At 37.9% G+C, this 23,858-nt stretch overlaps 1 protein-coding gene across 2 annotated transcripts in view; it reads left to right on the forward strand.

Moving 5' to 3' along the window:
• The window catches only part of NRG3 (neuregulin 3), a 344,543-nt gene that overhangs the window by 242,216 nt on the left and 78,469 nt on the right, over positions 1–23,858 (forward strand). For both annotated transcript variants that reach the window (XM_053949435.1, XM_053949434.1), the window contains exon 3: positions 902–975. In XM_053949435.1, coding sequence (XP_053805410.1) covers positions 902–975 — 74 coding nt within the window. The remainder of the gene's footprint in view (positions 1–901; positions 976–23,858) is intronic.

Consider the following 23,858-nt stretch of genomic DNA (forward strand, 5'->3'; position numbering starts at 1 on the left):
TTCTGACATTATCACATCATTCAAGCTGCAGTTGTCAACCCTAATGAAAGGTGGTGATGCTGATTTGAGCATATTGCTTATGTGATGTGCAAGAGCTTTGGGAGATAAGGAATCCCTGGTGCTATCATTTATAATTAAAGTGTCCATCACTTTCCTCTGAAAAACTGCTTGACGAATAAATAATTAAAGATCTGATTCTGATACACTTAGTTGAAATGAGACTTCTGAGAACAGTTCAAAAGCAGCAAATGGAATTTCTTCAAAGTAAGGCTTCAAGATAAATAACAGTATTACAATCTCAGCCAAAGCCAGTTCTTGTTTGTTGAGGCGGGAGGGTATTCTGGTTTATGTGCTTTAAAATCTAATCTCACAGGCATCTTAAACTTCCTGCTTGCAAACAATGCTTGATGATGTCTATCATTTTATCTTTTAAGCACAGTATAAACTGATATTAAAATTAATGACTAGTTAACTGTTCCCTGCTTTTTCAGACAGCCAAAGATAAGTTATCTGTCTTGTGGTTTGTGCAGTATGGAAGCTTTATAAAGTGCTGTGTTACCTAAAGAATTTATTTTACTTGCAAATATTGCATATTTTATACAGGTTTTTTCTTTGGTTGTTTCACTGAATTGATATTTGAAAGAATGGTTATGATAGAATGATGTTTATTTTCATAGTTTCTAAAATAATCAAAGGTTTGAGGGGAAATTTTTTGAAACACAGATTATTTTACCTGCTTCCATTGTGTTCCAGTAATAACCATGCTCCCACTAGAGTCAAAATAACTTGCATATTGTAGTTCTGTGAGTCCCTTGCAGTGTTGGCAGGCTTGATTTGGTACCTTAAGATTAACCTTTTACTACCGCATGCGTATGTTTGTCATTTATCCCCTTTTCCTCAGGTGCAAAGAGGGCTACCAAGGAGTCCGCTGTGACCAATTTTTGCCGAAAACCGACTCAATCTTGTCAGATCCAAGTACGTCAAATGTTTTTCTTCTATTTCCAATCCATGCTGGAGGCTGCTCTTGCCATGTGAGATGACCCTTTGCCTGTAGTCAGACAGTCCCTGCTGGGGCCACTGCAGCTGTGTGTTACGAACAGCGACGCTCTTGCGGTAGGATAAAACCACATCATCCAGTCTCTGTTCTTGTGAAACGTGCTGCTCCAGCAGGGCACATGGTTTGGAATAATACTGTCCCTGCTTAGAGCCAAAGCATTTGTGTTTCTCTACTTTCGACTCAAAACCACATAAAATTACATAATCTAAAAGGAAACCTGGTATAGAGTGCAAAGTGGTTCCTTCAAAAGGAAATAAATGCACATTGTGTGGCACTGAAGAGATTATAATCTCCTTGGAAATAGTTTATATCAGTTTATGTGAAGATTGATTATTTTTCACTTTGACGAGTGATTTGTTGTCTATTTGCATAAATAATAAATAATAAAGATGTACTTTCAGGTAGTACTGTGGAGACAAAGTAACTTTCTATTACACTGGCCAGTACATGTCAGAATAACTTCTGCATAAATCTTCTCTTACTCCACTGTTTCCCTTTCTAAATTCTCCTGATAAATAAAACTATGCCAAAAATATTAACCAAGATGAATTTTTTTAAGGTGAATCCATTTAATTATGTTTAACGTATGTTTTTAAATGAAGTGACGTACAACAAAGGGTCATATCCAATATCTTGGTTTTGTTCATATACCTGGAAACTGTAGCATAAGCATATTAAATCTTCTGGTTTTGGGTACTCTTTAAAATTAGATTTTAGTTGTTTTGGTTTTTTTTAAGAACAATGCTTGTTTTTCTAGTCTTTGTCCTTTTTAATTTATTTCCTTGTGCTTTTCCATATGAAAATCTATTTCCAAAGGCACCTGTTGCTTTGTAGTTCTCTGTGTTGTGGAGCTCCCATTACATGTTGCTTTGTGTTTGGTTTATTTTCTCCTTAGCTTGACTTTTAATGGTAAAGTGCAGATTTAAGTGGTTTAAGTGAACAGGCAGATTTTACCTCAGCCAAGTTTTATGTGCATGTGTTAGTATAGAAGCTGTGTATATGTCAAAGAAAAAGGTAGTTTTTCTTGTAATATCCTAAGTAGTATCCTGAAATTGTGGGAAAGGACAGTTGATTAACAACAGGACAGGGTGGTACCTGTCTGACTTGGTTTTTACAGGGGACTCTTGCTTTACTCTCTCAAGAATAGAGGTTAAATTTGTGCAGTTTCAACACAAAGCCCCAAAAAGGCTCCCCAGTTAAGCTGCATCTAACAAGAGCAAAAGCCCCATCGTGTTTATCTGGCACAGACAGTATTTTTGTTTCTTTCTTTGTGTTGGTTGCACAGACTTGTTTCTTTTTATTAGGAGATGCTTACTCCAGTTAGGTTCTGGCTGGATTGTTTCTAGAGCATTTTTCAGCCACATGATAGTGAGGCTAAGTGCTGCTGAAACATCCTTTTTATACCTTCTGAAAACAAAAACTATTTTTTTTTGAGATTTTCTTTTGAAATTATATTATTTAGAGTATGTAAGGAGGGGGGGCTTTGGCTTGCCATTGTCATGAGTCCACTGGACACACCTGTGGCCCAAAAGGAACCTCTCTTTTGGTGTGAATGAAGAAGGTTAACATGAGTTAGGTATGTCAGTTTTGAAATTTATTTTATATTTGAGCCTTGTCTGTTTTCAAAAGGGGAAAAGACAGCTCCAGTTCAGGTCCATTTCTGTGTGCTGGCATAATGTGGTATATCTCAGTGTACGTGTGTGCACATGCACTTGTTCTAAGGATGTCAAGCCTGGACAGAAGATAATTGAACTTTCTGCTGCAGCTGGAGAGTGACAACATTTTGTTCAGGAGTTAAATCAGTAATGTAGTTATCTTCCTTCTGGTGAGAGAAAAAAAATTAATACCATGCTGATAAGTAGCACTCAGTGGCAGAAATGTTTGTTATTTGCATAACCTGAGGAGTGTAAAAAGTATTTGACACAGTAGTCAAGCACAGTATTATCATCTTCAAAGACTCTGGGCTTGCACTGCCAAAACTTTTGTTTGTGGTTGAATGTGTTTGGATTAGAAAGAGAATGGCTGAAGGGTGGATTTGGAGATGGCTTCAGAAAGAAGCAATTTTTTAAATGCAACACTAAATTTCTGAAAGCTGGAAAACGTGATGGTGGCTCTTTTGTCTGGGCTGCATGTAGCCAGCACTGGCTGATGTCAGTCAAGCTTTACGAACAAGTCCAGCACAGCTGAGTTTCATGGGATTGCTTAGAGAGTTCCTGGTGGTGAATGTGCTGTTGATGACACATCTGTTAACATTTAGCTTATTTGAAGTTTGCATGCATGAAGTACTGAAGCGATGTTTTTTGTCTTACCTTACCTGTGATACCACAGGTTGTATTTTCAGAATATACCCTTGTCATGACTGCGAAGTGAATCTGCACCAGTCACTTGATAAACAGCAATGGGTTTGTTATAAAGTTGTTACTTATGTACATGGGCCAAAGCATCTTGATTTTTTTTTTGGTTGTTGTTTTTTAAATAGCCTGCTAAAACAAACCAAGCTTGTTCAGTGTAGCTATTATCTGCATATTATTTGCATAGTGAAAAATAGTGTGTTATGGCCCTGCAATACTTTTAACACCAGCTTTTTACCTCATTCTAGATGTATGTTAGGCAGGGCTTGACTTTGCATGACAGATATTAATACAAATTATTTAATACTTAATATGGATTCATGCATGCTAGATCATGTAAATGTAGTTTAATTCAACTAACCAATGAAGGCCTTTAAGATTCTGTTTTCAGGAAACACTCCTGAAACTACCTGATGGTGTTTCAGCTTTCCTGAATTGGCATCCATGGCTTCTTGCAGTCAGATCTGCCACCTGCTTCCTTCCTTCAGCTCAAAGATAGGATTAAAGTCCTAAGGAAACAAAATAAAATACATACAGACCAATGTAAAACACTTCAGGCACAGGCTCTATGACTGGACCTTTACGCATCACAGGTGTAACAGCTTCCACTTCCCTTTGTATCTCTACTCTTAACAAGGTTTTCTGACTATAAGAGAAAGTTGTTAAAAAAGAATCCAAAACAATCCAAACACAAGTAGTCTGAGAAGTTTAGTAATTTTGGAATATGAGAGAAACTTGCCTAAACCACGGAAGCCTCAGACATGGGGGAACCTAACAAAACTAATAATGTCACCAACAGGGGAAAAGGCTGCATGGCAAAGCCCCCCAGGCTCACAGTCTCTGTCAAGAGGAGGAAATCTGTCAGCCATGCTAACAGGGTGCAGGAGAAGTCCCTGAACTCTCTCTCTGTCATCTTCTCCATTATATGGAGGAAATAATAATGTGACAAAAAGAACAGAAACAGCAGTCACATGCTGGAAGGAAAGTATATCTAGAATGTTACTTCAGCTTTCTGTGCCTGGGCTACCTCCTCTGTAAATACAGCTAACAGCAATGGTAGAACACTTCTATTTTCACAATTTTAAGTACCAGCTGAATACAACTTTATGCACAAGAAATTTTTCCGTATTTCTATGTGTATCTATAGGATTGGGAACCTGTTTATGACATAAATTGTAGAAATGTACTCCTGTACTATCCTTTATAGTGTTCTAGAGTAGACCTGACTAGCCCAACGAGCCCTGAAAGGTAAGTTGTATATAGGCTGCAGAAATTTCTTTTAATCTGCTTTTATACTGAGGCAAAATAAAACCTTTAAAGCTTTGACTGTTCTGTGGGCATATTTCAAAATGGGGAGTGAGGCATTGAAAATGAGTTTATCACCTTACCTCATTTTACCAAATTGCTCCTCTTCACCTACAAGTATTTTGTTCTTAGCATTGAAAGCTACTTTTTCTATGCAAACTATGTATTTCAATTTTACAATGCTCAGTATTAATTTTTTACTTATTATATTAACATTCAAGTTGTCACATTTGACTCAGAAGCTTGAGTAAAGAGGAATCCCCTATCAAATATTGGGAATGTTATCCAGTCCTTTTGCAGAATAAATGCATTATTTCCTAGAAGAATAAAAGTGGGCTGGAAAGCTTATAGGTCACCAGGCCATGCTCCTGCTGTTGCAGTAAAACCCATCATGTAATTTTTTCTGTAATCTGATCATACTTCACTCATAATCAGTGTGAACCTGCCACCAGAAACGGGGTTTGTTTAGCATCCCTGCTCTGAGGATGTCAAAACTTTTTAGCTTCCAGACAAAACTTATGCCAAAATGTGTCAATTTTGTGTTTCATTAAAATGCTTCATTTCAACTTTGATATTTTTTTTTCTTGGTTTCCATGTTGTTATGCTTGAACGTTGTTAAAATGGCTTTTTCAAATGTCATGAGTCTTCTTCTTACTGAGTGAGCTATAGCCTGTGGTCTTGTAACACTTTAACCTGTGACAAGGTGGCACATGTGTTTCTCTTTGAATCTCATCAAAGAGAAACCTGCAAGTGTCATATCTAGAACATACCATGCAGTTGCTCGTTCTTAGATTGCTGTAGCAAAGGATCAAACTCCCTCTTCTGGAAGACTGGGACTGTAGATAAGAAAAACAACTATAGCTAGGTTACAAATAAAAAAAATGTCTTTCCAAAAATGTACTAAAAACCCCAAGACTCCGACTAATGCTCAAAAAAAAAAAAAAAAGCTCCCCAAGAAAATCAGCAAAAATCTTAGGCACTTTATTTTTTATTCCCCCTACCTAGTTTTGTATATGTAAGATCATAGGATAATTTATGTTGAAAGAGAAGTCTGGAGAGCTCAGGAAGTTCAGCCTCCTGCTTTAAGTAGAGCTGGCTTTGGAGTCTGTGCTACTGCACTGGACACCACAAAGTTTTTTTGCAAAGGGACTCTTATCGAATAGAGGATAAGGAGCATCACCATTGTGAAATATCTCTAAAATATGTTTCCAAATAATTCTAATACATAAAATGAAACTTGTGCCCCTCACTGAATGACTGATTTTCTAGGGCCTGAATAATTTTTTCATCGGTTCTACTTAACCTTTCTGAATTTGTCAAATTTCCTACTGAATTTGCTTTTTTTTCTCCTATTTTGAGTTCTAGAAGGCATAGGAGAAAATAAGATTTTGCTGTTGGAAAGACTTCAAAGGTTGCATGGAAATAGGGGCAGTTAGAAGTGGGAGACTACCCAGAGGTGGATATCAGAGTTTTGTGGAGGACAAGTCCTTCTTAAACAGATTTAACATGGGACTTATTTAATCCTAGAAAGAACTTTTAAAATGTAGATCTAAGTCTGAATTTTGTGGCTTAATTTAGTCTTAAAAAGAAAACTTTTAAGCCCCTCTGAATTAATTATTTCATCTGTTCAAGACTTTTTTTGTTCAGAAAAAGCATATGAAGAGACAGGTTGTTGACCAAGCTTCTTTTATAGTGGCTGTCATTTTATGCTGTCTTATCAAACTAATGGCAGAGTGCCACACTACCTGTGTGTCCACAAAAAATATTAATGTTGCTCTAGGATGTTAAGCTTTTACAAAAATGAAATAATCAAAAGGTGGTATTTTATTGGCTTGTAAAATTAGGTTTAAAGAGCTAAAGATGTGGTGACTACAGTCAAGGGAAGTCCCCAAAAATGACAAGTCCCCAGAAGATCTGTTAGCCTCCATGAAGTGGATCTGATATTTCTCTCAACTGCAGTCTCTTTATAAAGGTGTATAACCAGAGTTCCTCCAGTTCAAATGCATCACAAATTAACCTAGATTAGTCCTAATGCATTAATGGATTGAAATGAAGGAATTGAAATAGTAGCAAAGAAGAAAAGCAACACAATCTCTCCGGAAGTTTCAATGAGTTTAACTGTATGTGAGAAAAGATGCCTCAAATGCAAGACAGTCTGAGGAATATGAAACATCAGCAAGGTAAAATAAGAAAAGATATCCCTCAGGCAATGAGGGACATGTTTTCCCCCCTCTTTGATCATCAGGCATGTAAAGACCTTGGGATATGATCAATAAAAGGTGATGTGTTTTCAAATCTGTGTTGTATGGAAGCTGTAAAATTTGACTTTCTGTGAATAGTATGAAATGTCTTGATTTGTTTTGTTTTCTTTTCCTTAAAATAAGAATTTAGGCTTTATTCTGCAGAGCTGGAATGGAATGTTCCAAACCAGAGGTGCGACATTAACAAAGCTTCAGTAAAAGTGTTCACAGGTGATAACTGGAAGCATGAATGTGTTCGTTATCAGAATGTCCTGAAACATTAAAGTCAAAGAGAGATTAATTGAAGTCACAGGTTTGCCACTAATGCCATGGGCAAAGAAAATAACCACCAGTTTTGATAATGTTATTTCTTACAATCCTAAACACAAAATTTAAATTCATAGGAAACACCTAATAATATTTGATTCTATGGATAAGCTAACAGTGACTTGTCCAGAATGTGCAGTGTAGATGTTTTTGAGTAACTTTTTTTAATTTCTTGTTTTCTCTGTCAGTGCTGCAAAATAAGTTTTTTGAAATCAGAAGGATATTGGAAATCCTCATTTTTCTAATGAGGGGAGGTATTGTGAGTTCATTTGTCTTCTAAATTTGTACTGCTCTTCTCAGTTCAAAACAGAAAAAAAAAGTGCACTCATGTGCGTGCTGTTGCCAAATATTAAGCTGAATTGCTTTCATCACTTTTGTGTGCAATAACAGCGGTGGTTTTTCTCTACTTTCTTTGAATTACCAGTCGTTTTAGAAAAAAAAAAAAAAAACAAACCAGCAGTGGGTTTGCACAACTACTCCCCACACCTTCTGGCTTTTTTTTCTGGAAATATTAGTAAGGGGATTACAGTTTATTTCCATTTAATAGTTCAGTTTTAAATTACATGTCAATCTTTACTAAATTCATATGGATCTTTATTTTGGAATTAGCGGAAATAACATTGAAATAAGAAGTCATAGACGTTTATTTGGAAAAAGAGAAAAATTCAATCTGAATTAGACCAAAAATCTTACATTAGTTTTAAAGAAGCATTAGTTCCTTATTCTTCTCTTCTCCTGGAAGACAAGAATGTATTGGCATCTGGTTACTCAATGTTGTTTTATTTTCAAAGCTTTTAATTTGAAGTATTCAATGATATCTGGTTTTGCCATGGCTCTTACACCATAGATGGTCTTCTGGAATTCAGCTTCTGCAGGCTGCATCTCTGTAGGCATTCTTACAAAGAAGCTGGAATCAGGCAAATGCCGTATCTTTGACAGCAGGGAAAAAACTCTAAACAAACTTCAAAACCACTTGTTTCCTTCTTCTTCTTTAAAAATTGCATGCATGTGGAAAGATAATAATGAAATTGAACAAGTCATTTTATTTGGAGTCGGTGCAAATCCCAAGGAAGAAAGAAAATGGGATCTCTAGCAATACAAATCCCAGCCAACAAGAAGTTTTCATCACCATGTCTTTCTGTAAGCCATGGTTGCTATAAATCAAAAAGGAAATGAAAACCACCTCATGCAGGGGAGTTTGAAGGCCGCCTTTCCAAACTCCCATTCATCTGTGAAAGGTGGGATTTGTGTCTAGTTAAAGAATTTCCAGGTCTTTGTGTAGTGATTTTTGCACTTGTATTTTAGGGAAGTTTACCATCTGATGGTCGAGCTGCTCGGCTAGGGCTCGTTACACAAGCACCCCAGCAGATGGCTGTGAAGGAGGTTACAGTGTTACATAAGGACCGCGGCTGGGAATCGCTGCTCCCGCTCCGCCGCCAGCCGGGAACATCCCAGGGCCTCCGTGAGAGGCGGTGCAGCTCTCCTGAAACAAGTGCCTTCTGAAGTGATGAGCCTCTGAAACAGCAACTCCTCCTATCCTCTTACAAACACATTATGATTTCCTAAATCTGCTGTTGGCCATTTTGTGGCTGTGCAAGCACAAATATAGTTGAAGTGTATGTTCTGTGACACCCTGGAAGCCCCTTACTTCGCCTGTTACCCTAAGTAACTAACTTTTCTGACTTGTGTACTCTCACTACTGACAACATGTTACTGTCAGTGTCAATCTCCCACCGTCTTTTGGAAGGACTTCCCTGATCTTTCCTGGATGAATAAGGTGCAGTCAATCACTGACTTGTCAGATCACATTTTTGGACCTCCTAAGAGGAAAATTCAGCACTGTAGTGGCCATAGTTCATGCTCAGGGAGAAAAGTGTAAGGAAAGATGAGCCATCATGAAATGACATTTAGGAGAATTACACAAAACATGACTGTAACTTAGCTGAAATGGATTCATTTTTTCGGGTTCTCATCTTTGTAAATTAGCTACTCAATTGTCCAAGAGGATCTTACTTTAGCAATACTATTTCACTTTACATCACAATTCTGATGTTGAATTCTTCATGGTTGGTTGAGATGGCATGGTACAGGTTTCTTTAAGATGTCGTTGTCTGTTGCAGGAGCTAGTAAGGACACATGGAGAAAAGAGATGGATTTCTCTTATTGGCAGTTAATCCTATGTCTTTGAAAGTGTCTGTGTTAAATCTAAGTCTGAATTTAATGTTTTGCCATCTCCCAAGAGTGGTTCTGCATTAAATGATTCCAGTAAAAAATGCAGTAGTGTGGGGGCAGGTGCTGTGGGGTTCCTCATATTGTGATCTGTCCAGAGTACAGTTTTATGAATGTAAATAGTGAACAGCAGGAAGATGAATTCTGCACTGCACAAACACAAAGCTCAGGATCAGTCCAACACGCACTCTCTTGAGAGTAAAAACATTAAGCGGCTCATATGTGAGAGCTAAAATTTCTTCCAAGAGGATTTTTGCTGAGTGTTCTGATCATCTTTTCAAAACGAATACCTCAGAAGAACCTCAGTGCTCTTAGCTGATCTTCACTCTTTGCATTAAGTCCTTACTCCACTACAAGGATGCTCATTAGGGCAATTATTGTTGTTAGAGTTTTGACTTCGCTTAGAGCTTCTGTCAGTGTGATTCAGCTAATTTGTACAATTTCTGCTCATGACAGAAAACCAGGAATAAGTATCATTCAAAATTAAAGTAGTGAGTGCTCTGTGTTGCTGTGAAGACCAGATTCTGTGAGGGCAATGTGTGTATGTACACACTTGCCTACGAGAATGGCAGTTTTCCTGAAAAGATTATGGGTCAGTATTGCTGAGTTTGATTACCACATCAAAGTTATAATATTTTGCTAAGAATAAAAACAACACTGAGACTCCTGAAGGCATTTCCAGGCTCATTTCTTAGGCCCAACATAAAACACTTATATTAAGCAACAGGGAATAGCCACTTCTGGTTAAAACTTTACTGTGCAAACCCAGCAATTTATGTAACTATTATTTCCTGGATCAGAAAGATCGAATGATAGAATCTTGGTCTCACTGGGACTGAAAATGTTTGTTAATGAATCTTTCAAGATGGCATTGTCCTCACATGACTTTCATGCCATGTATGACTACTGTTTTCTAGTGGGTTTTGTATCGACCATTAGGGAGTCAAAACTGCCAGCCATGAGCATATGTATTTATATTATCCAGTGATAAATTTGCTCACGGCAGGAATTTCTAAAGACAAACCAGATCAGTGTTGTCACAGAAGCAAACCAAAGAGCACACTCGAAGAGGCAGTTCTTGATGAGACTCTGTTTGGAGGACCAGATTCACTTCCAGCCTTTTCAGCGAGCACTCTGCTCTCAGAGGTTCTGGCTCTCTGCTCTCGCTGCACGTACCTGTTTGCTCTAGAGGAAAAAGTACAATTGTTTGCTGCCATCAACACTCACAAGTTAATAAGGGGCCTGGGAAACAGAAGGTTATTTCTCTTGTGACTTCTGCACACACCCTGAGTAACAGGTTTGACAATCCAGCTCTGGATAGTCATACAGAGAAATAGTACTGAAACACAGAACAAGTAATAGCCAAAGCCCTCCCTGTCATTGTCCATTCATTGTCTTTCCATGAGTAATTCTGCTCTTTGTCCTTGTCTTCCCCAACCACTTTAACACCTCAGGTGAGTTAGCAAGAGGTGAAGAACAGAGTGTATTACATATGTTGCTAAGATACCAGACTGTTTGGTTTTTAATCTTTTACCTCCTATCCCAACATATCTACTTTATGTCCCTCCCCATTTGTGAGGGACTTTTTCCTCCAGCATCTGAATTGTATTTCTGTTAGTGAGTCTTCTCTCTTTGCTAGTCTTTGCTTCCACTCAGTATTTGCCATGTGCTTTTCTGTGATTCCTTCCCACACTGTTGCTGCACGTGGTCTTTACTCCCTCTCTGACACCAAGATTTGACTCCTCTGTTTACATTCTTCCAGATAAATGTCTTAATGACAAATAGCTTTTCACAGGCTGACTGGTCTGTCTCATTTAGGCTTCCCTTTCTTCTTTATCTAAAATGTTTACTTTTGTTCCATAATGGAATAAAAAAAATATAATTTGCAGTTTAATTTAGTATCCAAAATGTTCTTTAAATGTTTACAATGAACAGATGCCCACATTTAATTTTGTTTCCAAAGGAGTTGGCTCCAATTATCTCTGAAGATACAGGGAGAGGTTAATACCTAATGCTTATCAGGAGAAAATATCTACTGTGTGGGCTGCTTGTGAAAAGTAGCATCTAAATTTAACTTGGATTCTTGTTTTGTTTGCTTTAGTAAAACTTTTTTTTTCTTGAAAAAAAGGTTGCATTTTCAATACAGAGTGGTTTTATGTGTCTTGACAGTGCTTTTATTGTGAAAGCTTTTTCAGGTTCAGAAGGAACCTTATCTGGTACAGGAAAAAAAGCCCAGAATTATCAGAGAGCAGAATACTTGTCCATGACAGGTGAAAGACAGGTTCAAGTCCTTGACCTGATTTTGCTGTCTTGGAGGTCAATGCCTAGATCACAGCACAGAAAAAGGGAGTGGGTCAGTCAGTGTCTTTTTTTTGGGTTTGTGGTTGTAGATTTTTTTTCCTTTTTTTAACTTTTTTTTGCTATTTCTCAGCCAGTTCTAGTTGTGAATCGGTAAACTTGAAATTTCTACTGCAGTGAAATGTGTATTTTTACAGTACAGACAAAGTACCCTAGACAAAGCAAAACACAGAATTTTGCTTTAATGCTCATTTATATTATAGAAGGTACTAGAGTTTACAAAATGTAAGATACTGACTTAGGTCTCAATCCTGAAAAAAAAAATAGTGGTGGGTATCATTGCTCAAGATAAATACTCAAACAAAAGATATTGAGCAGATTTGAAGCATCCAGCTGAATTATTTGCATTAATTTGTGGTTTACATCATAAATTTGCCGTTTTCTTGATAATGAGATGACCTAGTGGATTTTAACTCTGGATTTAATGAGTCCTTCTGAAAAGACTTTTTCTAGAAGCTGAGCAGCTCTAATGTGGGAGCATGGCTCTTGCTGATGGAGGAGCTGTCCCTGAATGGCTCCATCTGCATCTGGCGCACTGATGGGGGAAGAGTGTCCTTTTGAAGGAGCTTGTTGGTCTGTGGAGATTAGCAGTTGTAAATATAAATATGTATATATGGTAATATATACAAAAGCAAAAGGTATTTTTGTTTCTGTGAAGACTTTGTGTTCCAGTCTAATCTAGCTGTCTTTGACAGTTTGGTCTCCTATTAATGCCATACTGTCTTTATCAGTCTCCACATTTTAAGCAACCCTTGTGGTCAGGATTTGTTTAGTGTTCAGCAAATATTCAAATATTTAAATGTTTTTAAAGCCTTAAAATACAATCGGTACACTTCTGGAGAAAAGATTACTTATTTCAGAAGAAACTGGGTTAAGACATATGTATAGATGTCTGGAGAACTCCAAGTAAAAATGCTACTCACCAATGCCATTCTCAGTAATTTTTTATTCATTTTATTGGCATTGGAAACGTGGTGACTACAGCCTGGGGAAAAGGGAGCTCAGGAAAGACTTTATCACTCTCTACAACTCCCCGAGGGGAGGCTAATAGGCAGGTGGGGTTGGTCTCTTCTTCCAAGTAACAAGCGAGGCGTGAGCGCAAGAGGAAATGGCCTCTGTTGTGCCAGGGGAGGTTTAGGTTGGGTTTAGGGCGGTCAGGCTGTCCAGGGAAGTGGTGGAGTCACCAGCCCTGGAGGTATTAAAAAGACATCTGGAGGTGGCACTTGGGGACATGGTGGCCTTGACAAGTGTCCTTGACAGTATTGGGTTCGAGGTTGGACTCGATCTTGAAGGTCTTTTCCAAACTAAACGCTTCTGTGATTGTGAGATTCTGAGGGGCAATGTTACTACGTGAGTTTGCAAGTAGAAGATGACAAGTTGGGCCCAGCTGGGGTGGTGATAAGGACATTTCCTTAAGGTGTCAACAGCTATAATAGTGGTTGCTAAATATAGAGATGCATCTGCTTGGGGAGATCATGACCCATTTCAGTTGGTTCTTGCTTTATGAGCTTTCTGTGCCTTTGAAGGTACATTCAGGGTAACCTATTCCTCCCTCCAGGACTTCTGCATTCCTCAATCCTGCATTAGTCAGAAAGCTCTTACCAGAAGTTGTTGTGAAAGCAGGAAAGGTTCTGCCTGATTTTTCATGCCACCCTGCATATCTATGAATAAAGATAATCTTAACTTTCCTATGTAGTAAATGGGCAAGATGTATTTCCCTGCTCCATCAGAGGCTAATTAGAATATGGTAAATTAAGAAAAAGACAAATTTAGATTTTATAAGGTGTTACATAGAGAAGATTAAGTCTTCTAACTTTTTAGGAAGGTCCAATAAGACAACCTGAGGAAAACTCAAAGTCAGAACTGCTCACTGTCTGTCTGCTCCTTAGTACAGGGAAACTGTTCAGTATCTGCTAGGTCAGATCTGCACTGAGAGCAGGGACATCAACCCTGCTGTGCTGGCAAAACATCACAAATCCAGAAAAGCTCAGCTGAACTCAGTGACTTAGAAGCATCACAAAGCTCACTGCTGGAATACAGCATGTATGAAAATGAAATTATTTTTCTAGTCCTTTTTTATTTTTAACCATAAGAGAAAGCTAAAAAAGAAAAAGGAAGATGGCAAGAAAACTTTTATATATATAAAAATTTAGACTAGATTTATATATATATATATATATATATATATATATATATATATATATATATATTTAGTCTTTGGTTAAGTTGAAGTAGACCTTGCTTAGGTTTTTAATTTGGAATGCTTTAGGTATATCTCAAGTGCATGAAATAATGCAATAATAGCAATCTCCCTCTTGGGTCAATAGTGTTAGTATTTATAAAATCTTTCTAAAATTCAGAATTTTTATAGTTAACCTCTTTATTCTTATGTTACACAAAATCCAGATCTTCATACACTTCCCTGCTGCACAGCATTTTCAAGATAGACAAGGTGGATGAGATTAAAAAAAAAAAAAAGTGCTTTTGTGGGAGTTTTTTTCATTGTTTTAAAGTTTTTTTCTGTGCAATTAGTTTTTGCTCAAGTGAAGGGACTTGCTAAAGTGAATTCTAAATGAGCTTTTGCTTTCCCAGAATGAGACCTCAAAGTTTTAGCTTCCCAGATGAGTTTGTCCTGAAAATGAAAATTCCTGAAGCTTTAAGTCAGAATGAGATTTACTAAGATGAGAATGAGACTTACTCAAACCTTAAAATAAAAATTACTCATGTTTAGAGGGGTCAAAAATAAAAAGGCATTAAAAGAGGCTTGATCTTCCCTGCCTTCCAGGCATGACCCTAAATCAAGTGATTTGGAACAACCAGGCTGAGTCCTTCCCATTTTGATCTTTTATATAAAAATTTTCCTTCTTATGTGCTGACATAAACCAAAATTTTTAGTAGTCACTGCTCATCTTTACAATATGCTTTACTTTGAACAGCCCTTCATTGGCTGACAAGTTGCCTGTCAGAGCTTCAATCCCTCGAATTACTCCACTAAAATCACTCCAAAGATTCTCTAGTTTGATTAATCTGAGTATCATCTACATATTTTTCATTGAAAAATGTGTCTACTTTGCTTAATGAAAATTGGTCAGTTTTAGGGAGAAAACCTAATGTGTATGACTTGGAATCCTTTGCCAGCATCTACATGTGCTGAAAACCATTTAAAGTTGATTGCCAGGGGAGAATTTGAATACATTTGTTTTAAGGGATAGGAAGTGCACATTGAAAATTTATGACATGTACCTTCTGTTCTAGCTGCTGTGGGCTTTTGCTTTCTCTCTACAGTCAGTGTCTCATTGCAACATAGCACTGTCCTCAACCCAAAATGCAGGAAGAACAATATGAACGTAATTCACACCTATAATATCCTTCAGTGTCTACAGAGATTGTTGCTGACAAATAGTTTGGAGAGCAGGATGGCAGATGGCCTGTCTGAGCAGAAGAAAGTGCAGCAGCAAAGGAAATATTATTGCCAAGAGTGATAGTAAAGTTTAAAAAGTGGTAAATGGAGCTGTGTACGGGGCATTAGCTAAGAGATTCTTCAGTTTGGAGTTTGGAAAAATATGTGATTAGAAAATGAATTAATATTACTGCCTGACCACATCCCATTTTATTGTTTACACAAAATCCCCTACCAGCAGATTATATGTGGTAGTAGATAAATATTTCAGCAGTCCATGGCTGGCTCAAAAAACCTCAAAACCATGTTGGGGAATACAAGAAAAACAGTGCATTTTCGATGAGTTTTGTGGGGTTTTATTGTGTAAGACAGTGGAGCAGCGTGGGAGGAAGGCCAGGAGGAGCAGGTGGAAAATCACTCTCAGAGTGATGGATGTGAACAAACTTGGTGTTCAGGTCTGCAGGGCCCTGTCTGCTATTGCTGCCTTGGGCTCACGGTCAGGATCTGGCTCTGAGGTCAGGCACATTGCTGAGCAGGGACTTTGGGATTCTCTGAGGTTGCTGAGTGTCTTAAATTGCTGGCCATAAAAAGCTAGAAGTGAAAGAAAAGTTAAAATAGACACAGCTGCTTGATGATGCACTGGAATGTTAATCCCTAGGTGATGACCACAGGGTGTCCTGATTTGTATCTGCTCTTCCCTAGTGCATGGTAAACTCAAAATGCCATTTACTGCCAGAGTTGTTAATGAGAGCTGTGTTCAAACAAGGCTGGCTTTTGGTACAGATTTTCAATCAAGAATTCAATTCAGAGCTCTCCTCTATACCATTATTTTTATTTCAGTGGTTTTGATTGATAAAGACTAAAAAGCAACTGCATGAAGTTGTCAGGTTTGAGTGGGACTGCTTTGGTCATTTATTTTGGTCTCTTGTTCATGACAAAAAAGGCATACACGGAGAGGTTTTCTTTTGGGCAGAGTGTGGTATTTACACTGTAAAAATTAGATGTCAGAATAAGTGAAGTGACTGGGAAGCAGCAGTGTGTGCATCCTGCAACAGTGACTGTGTATGTGAACTGAGGATGTGCAGAGTGGAATGTGCTGAGATGCTGACATTGATACATATCTTGGTTTTTATTGTTACACACTCTGACTGACACAGTAGCTACTTTTTTATTGATAGCAATTCAGAAGAATGGCTATTCTTTTCTGCTTTAACACACATTGGCTTAGAAAACAAAGTGTGTGACATGCTTTGGTCAAGGAGAAAAGTACTACATTATCCATGTCAGTACTGGGAAATGCATAATGTATTTTTCTAAAGAAGTTGGTCTAGCTGAGGAATTTTATTTTGTTTTACATTTATCTGTAGACTTAAATCTGTTGTCCAGCAGTTTGATTGACTGATGCAGCTGCTGTTTGATATGCATCCAAATGTACTTTTGTATTTTGCACTTGTGTTATTATCCATAAATCTCTCAAGCCTTAGGTAGTAGCAGCTGCACCAGCATTTGAATGTAAAATAATGTGTCTGCTCCATAAGAATGCAAAATCGCACACACAAAAGTAAAAAGTAAAGAGAAAGTGAAAAATTATTAGAGGAGTTTTGGCACCTATCAATATTTAATAATATGTAGGCTCCTATATGTCATAAGTAATTTTTTTTAATTATACTTGGACTGTGTGAAAACTAACTTCTTAAATAAAGCAATGGCTGCTGTACATTTTCGTACATACTTTTAGGGCTGGGAGGTCTCTCTTTCTCTTTTGAATCCCAAGTGATGTTTTTAGTGTTTGCCTTGGTTTGGTTATCTGGGTAGTGGATAGGATCTCTGAGAACAAACACTGGACTGGAAAGCTGGTAATGGATAGAAGGTAAGGTGAAAACTACTTGGTGAGATAGCAGCTGTGTGTATCTGATTCCCTGTCCAGCATCTGGTTGGCACAAGAAGAGGGACTGTTACTGGAGGATTTTATAGATCTACTCAGGGTTGTGGAGGAACATTTGACCCCCAAAACTATACAGAATTTTCCTGGAATCTGTCCTTAAATTACATATGTGCACTGAGACTGTTTCTGAGTGCAAATCCTGCAAATGGGACAGAGTCCAGAGCTCAACCAACCCTAGACAGAAATTCTGCTTTCATGAGACTTCTTTCCTATCAAACCAAAAGTAGTGTTAGCTACTTTTTGGCCATTTTCAGAGTAGGCAATCTGGAAAATAAACTTCTATCTTTCATATGGCATGGTAACTTACAGGCTTTTCTTCGTTTGAGTATTCCAGGAAAATTAGGAGACTGAGAAATGGGCACAGCAGAGAAAATGAGGGTTGTCAGTGTGTAAATATAAGTGTTGCTGCAAAGCACTGGATATGGAGTGTCCCATAAATTAGATGCTTATTGCTAATTGCCATTGACAGTACTTTTAAATTACTATACCAGCTTTCTGACTATATTATATTAGTTTTAATCCAGTAATTTCTGATTAGACTGATTAATTTTGTGCTGCAAAGATATTTTATGACGTTTTAATTTGCTCACAAGAAATTTATTTCATATGGGGCTCTATGACTTTCCAGGATCATTTCTGCAGTTCACTGTGTGCTGTGCTGTCCTGTGGCTGAATGAGGAAATTCCCAAGCAAATTGGAAGTTATGTAGGTCAGGTTGTGGAAGCAGTTTAGCTGCAGCAGCACAGAGCTCAGCAAAAGCCAATTAATTTGCCTGCTGAATAAACACTGGTATGCCTGCCCCTCTCCCTAAAGAAGAAAAGCAATTTTGTCCTCTTCCACCCTCACAGGTGGAACTCTCACAGGTCCCTTTTCAACATCATTTACATGTATTATTCACAGCCCAGTTTCTTTACAGCCTGTCCTTACTGCATTATTCTGATCTGCTTTGAGTGTGCTAGAAATCTAATGACAAAAGCACAAAGTTCAAGGTCAAAGAGGGTGTTTTGGCCCATGAGAATATCTTCAAAAGTAAATAAAGAATAAATTTAGAGCACAATGAATCTGCAGAACTTTTATCACCATAAAATCACTTCAGGAAAAGAACTGGGGTGCTGTCTTCTATAAACGTGTCTGTGAGTGTGTCAAACTTCCCTAATAAGCTTTTTTCATTATTGTCTAATTAAGTAAAATGTTCTGTTCTCTTATTGCCCTTATGCTCTCAAAGCTCCTTTTAGTATCTGTGTTCAACATGCCCTTTAAGACATAAGTTTGCTTGCTTTTCTAGTCTTCCATGTAAGTCTCCATTCTGCATCATCTGTTAAAATAAAGGCTTTGTGTCTGTTGCATATAATAATAACATTAGTTTTGACCCAAGGGCTTAGCCAGAACTGAATCTTCTGTGAAATTAGCAGTTAGGAAAACAAGCTGGCAATACTTGGATATCTTTGATGCAGTTATGGTTACAAAAGAAGGAGCAAATTCTCCTGTTTGAACAGAAGGAAGTTGTTCACAACTCCAGTATTAAGGCTGCAAGAGAGGTGCCTTTGTCATCATTTTTCCTAGGCTCATACTCTGTCATATTGATCTCACTCTCCCCTTAAGTGAAAAAAACAACCAGAATAATTTTCTAACCCATTTGTCTGCCTCTTTTTTTATGTGCCATATATCTGAGCTAAAATATAATGCTTTATTTAATCTGGTCATTTAAAAAAAGCCTATTAACGTCACCAAATCTTACAGTTGTGCTCTCAGATGGGCAAAACATCTCTCATTTCTAAATATCTGTGTCACTGCTGATTGATTTCCTTAATACACTTTGCACAGCTGTAGCAAATTACTATTTTTTTTTCCTAACTCACACTTTATGCTTGTAAATGCTCTTGAAAAATCACTGAGAGCTCTGTGGAAGCTGCTATTGTAATAATTGTAACCAGTTCTATAAAATTATGCTGTCATGCTGTCTTTTCCAATTAAACTTATAACATTTTTGTATGGGATTTAAAAATCTATATAGTAAATTGGAGGGAATGGGTCCTTGACATTTCTATTAAAAGGCAAATTATATTTCTCCATGGCATAACTTGAGAAAAAAAATGTAAGCAGTCAGCCTTTTTTTCTAAGATAAAAATGCACTAAAATACACCATTTAACAGTGAACTGCAGTCCAGAACAACTGCAAGGATTGTACCTTTCCATCACAAATAGCATCTTTCCCAGCTGCATTCAACACTTCCTTCAAGGGAAGGACCAGCACACAGCAGTGTGATGTGCTTTATCTGCTGCTACCAGCACCTCCTGCTGCCCAGTGCTGAGTGTCTTCCAGTTTTGCTTTCTTAGCACTCCAAGTAAGAGTGGGACAGTGGCTGACAAGGCCAGGCACAAGGTGTGGTATCCATTCTCATGTTTAACTGTTCCCCCTTGAAGCAGGGGTGAGGTCATGGCAGAGCAGAGCATCCTGACTCTGAAACTTTTGCAGACGCTTAAAATGCCACTGCCACCTTTCTCCTGCTAGCATGTGTAAAAAACTGGGAAGCCACGTTCCAGTGTGTGGGATTTTGTACAAAAAGAAACAAGACCACAAAGAGAGAGCAGGCTGAATTCAATGGCCATGGGCAGAGAAAGCAGAAATTACCACAACCTAGGAAAAGCAGTGAATGGGATACAAAGCTGTAGCATCCTGTAACATTAACTTAGCTGAGATGGATCCTAATTAATCTCATTCATCTTACTCATCATGGTGGAGTTTGATTTATATTGTTAATCTTATGGTTAGTTTTCCTTTGTAGTCTACATGTATTTTATTTAGTAATGTCCAGTTAGATGTGATATATTTTTAGTGAATGCATTTTATAGCAATAGCCTGCTCTCCCCATCCCAGTTCTGGGGATGTCCAAAGGCAGAAACTGGGAAGAATGATGTCTAGTTTGCTCAAGAGAGAAACATTTATCCTCAAAATGGCAATTTCTTAAGAAAATGTTTATAAACAGTGTAAATGTTTTGTTTTGGTTTACTTGGTTATTTTGCCCTGCAGTGTGTTTAATTTTGTTAAAAGCAGCCTGATGGGCTGTAAGAAAATGAAAATGTGCAATTGCAGAGCAGCTAATCAGGCTCCATCACAGTGACACTGACTTCAAGTCAGGCAGACTAGGGCTGTGTGCCTTTTTTATGGCATTTGTCATATCTGTCTGTCTTCAGACACTTACTAGAGATTCGTGGATGACTCTAGCACTGACTGAGATTATCTTCTAGAAAGAAGGTTCACATTGCAGGCCTCAACTCATATTAATTCTTCAACAATCATTTCTTCAGGTACTGTGGCAGTTGTTAGACAAGTATTTACCAACTCTCATGTAATTACTCTGCATATATTTAAACTTGCTGCAGTTGCAGACCGCACAGGAAAGAGAAGTCAGCAAGACATCAAAATTTCCATTGTAAGTTGTCCAAGCAATTTAAGCAGCATTAGAAAAAATAACAAAAAGGAAAAAAAAAGAGAGCAATAAAAATGTATTTGTGTTATAATGTCTGTGCAGCAGTGTTTAGCACCTACACAAAAGACAGAGAAAAGCACAGCATATGACTGCATTTCTTGTATGACTATGTGTGTACATAACCTGTAATTACCGCAACGTGATTTTTTTTAAAGTTGCTTTCAGAAGTGCAATCTTAAGACCTCTGTCTTGAATTTTATATTCCTTTCTAAAACCAAAATATTTTTATTCTAAAAATGGTTCCTCAGTGCAGATCTTGGTTATAGGAAAGAGTTAGATTTTAAACTGTTTTGATTTACTTTATCTGTAAGTTGTCACACAAATATGACGGGAACACATTTTCTCTTTTACATTCTCTTTGTTTTATAATTCGAGATAAAATCTATTTATTGGGGGAGAAATTTCCTTCATTGGCAGAAGGGTTTTAACTAAAATGTCTGGCTTCATTGTGACAGTTTGCTGTGCCAGCCAGCACAGTCCTTGCTGTTCCTCTTTGGGTGAACTTGCACTTTGGAGGGCAGATCTTGTGTTCTCCTGTCCCATGAGGAGTCTGACTTAAAGGCTCTAGTCATGGCTTGTTACCTCCTTGATGTTGTTAATGGATGGAGGTTTTTGTTTGGTGTCTGGTGGTCCTGACAGCACCAATAGGTATGTGATATGTTTTTGGCTCTCTTAAGATACGGTATTTTATAGGCATGTGGGAAGTGGTGGTGGAAGCAGTGATCAGTTTTTTTAAAAAGTATTTGAATGCCAATCTTTGAGTGAAATATTGCTGATCCAGTACAGTAATTGATGGATGTTCCAATGCCTGTCAGGAAATTGCAGCTGTATGGAATGATGGCCTGGGAAATATGTCAGAGATGTCATTGGGTCTATAAATACGCCAAGTGGATAAATATAAAGGAAATATAAGAATGATTGAAGCTGAAAGATAGTGTTTGTGCAAGAATGAATGGGTTTAAGTTGGTGCAGTATAAATTTAGATTGAAAAACCAAAGGAAAATTCTTACACATTAGAAAAATCAGGTTCTGCACCTTGGAGCTTAAAGTGGGTTTAAGGCCTCAGCTGGGCAGTATAATATGATCCTACAGGTGGCTCAGATGAGCTGCCTTTTGCCTTCTGCAGTTGCTGGATCTCCAAAGAAATTTCCCCCATGAGAGTAAAGGCTCCAGCTGTTGATACCCTCTGAGCTGTCTGCTGATGCAGCTGTTTGGCAAAAGTAGGAGTAGACACCACAGCAAAATGGATATTTCAGAGCAAATGCAGGTGTCTGACCTGAAAGCTGACCAGAAGTACCTGGCAGGAGCAGGAGCAGCAATGTCAGGGAAGAACCAGCTGCAAGAGCACGAGGTGTTGCTAGACTGGGATAATTCCTGAGTGGCTGTTCTTCCATGCACCAATAGCTGCATGCAGGTGTTCCTGCTTCAGCCTGGCTGAACATGTGAATGTGAGGCTTGGTGCAGGAATCACTTGTCCCCACAATCTAGATGTTACCCCAAAGAAATCAAGAGCACTTAAGAGGTGTGAATCTAAGATGACTGGTTTCCAATTTGAAAGGGACTTTGACTGTTTTACAAATGTAAAGGTATTGAGATCTTTTACAAAGGTATTTAGGTGCCTAAATTTGTTTTTAATCATGTGTTAAGCTCTCTTTTCTGTTTTATTTAAGGGAAGAAAATCTCTAATCCTCAATGGGGAGGCATTTTGCAAATGAAAAATAGAGACAGCTGGTTTTTCAGTCTAAAATTTTCTTGAAAGTGCACAGCTGCAAAATAAAGGAGGGGACAGCAGTTTGCAATGGACAACTGTTTTCCTTTGAGGGAAGAGTGTTGCTGCTGACAGTGTTCTCTGATATTACAAGCTACTGAATTCTTCACAAACATGTGAAGAATGTTTTTTTTTCTGGAGGAAAAAACTTTATTTTTTATCTGCATGCTAGGTAGAGGTAATGGTTTTATAGCAAAGTAGAAAGTACTTTTTCATTGATGCTGTGGTATTTACTGATCCTTTATAAAGCTACTCAGAAATGGAGATACCTGTTGCTGCTGCTGTTGCCACCTTAAGCAGCAATACAGTCTCTTACTTCACACAGATTTCAAACCATATTTGAATTAATGGAGTGAGGAAGCAGCAGGATGAGATTGTTACTTTGTACAGCATTCTAGGGAAAATGCTTCTGGTAAATGTGATGAGTGGAACAGCTGACTGGAAAGATCTGCAGCCAGAGTCCCACAAAATAAAAATAACAGAGATAATTTGCCAGAGCCTTGCAGCTCCTTAGAAAAGTCTTTCTCTTTCTTAAATATTCAGGAAAAGGGAGGATTTGGATCAATAGAATATTCTACAGTGCTGTTTTCTGCTGTTTTCCAACCCAGCCATGTTCCAAAGCAAAAGTACATTGGCAATCTGATTAGTGAATTTGGTTAGAGTGATGCAGGTAGAATCTACTCACTGAACACCAGCCTTAGGCTGCCTGGCATCTCCATGCCATTGTAAGGGGACTTGTCTTTCCAACTGATTATAGCACCTTTCTGTTTCCTTTGTAACCCTGCCACCAATGTAACAGTGAAATAGATGTGTAGCTAGAGAAAAAAGAGGTGACAGCTGGACTTCCTGATTTTGAAACCATATGCAAGCAAAATAAAGTAATTTTTTTAAAAAATGATGATACTCAATTTAGCACACTCAGTTTCCCAAAGCTTACTGTGAAATCAGTTTCTATCTCAGGTCAGCAGCAATTCTGCTTCAGTGGGGTTTGGAGCAGAGACCAGAAAATTGTGCTGCTAAACTTTGGCCCCTTTTCACCATCTTTTAGGTTAATTTTCCTACTGATATTATTCATTAGCTGAAATTGTGACCCTTAAGTAAAAATCACAGCAGAAATGTGTCTTTTGCCTTCACCATATTGAGCTTTGTGAGCATATTACAGTGTGTTTCACACCTTTATGACTATTTCATCTGTAATAATGCCATTGCAAAAGAATGGGATTTTCCTGGAGGATTCCAGCACAGCAGCCATGGTCTTGTCAGTTGTGAGGTCACTTGCCATTTTTTGCCTCAATTTAGCAGGCTATGTTGGCAGATAATATGAAAGTACATTTAACCCACCTTATTGTCAGTGTAACTGTATTCCTAAATGAAGGAATTCACAATG

Source organism: Vidua chalybeata, chromosome 8, assembly GCF_026979565.1.
Source record: "Vidua chalybeata isolate OUT-0048 chromosome 8, bVidCha1 merged haplotype, whole genome shotgun sequence".
Classification (NCBI taxonomy): domain Eukaryota; kingdom Metazoa; phylum Chordata; class Aves; order Passeriformes; family Viduidae; genus Vidua; species Vidua chalybeata.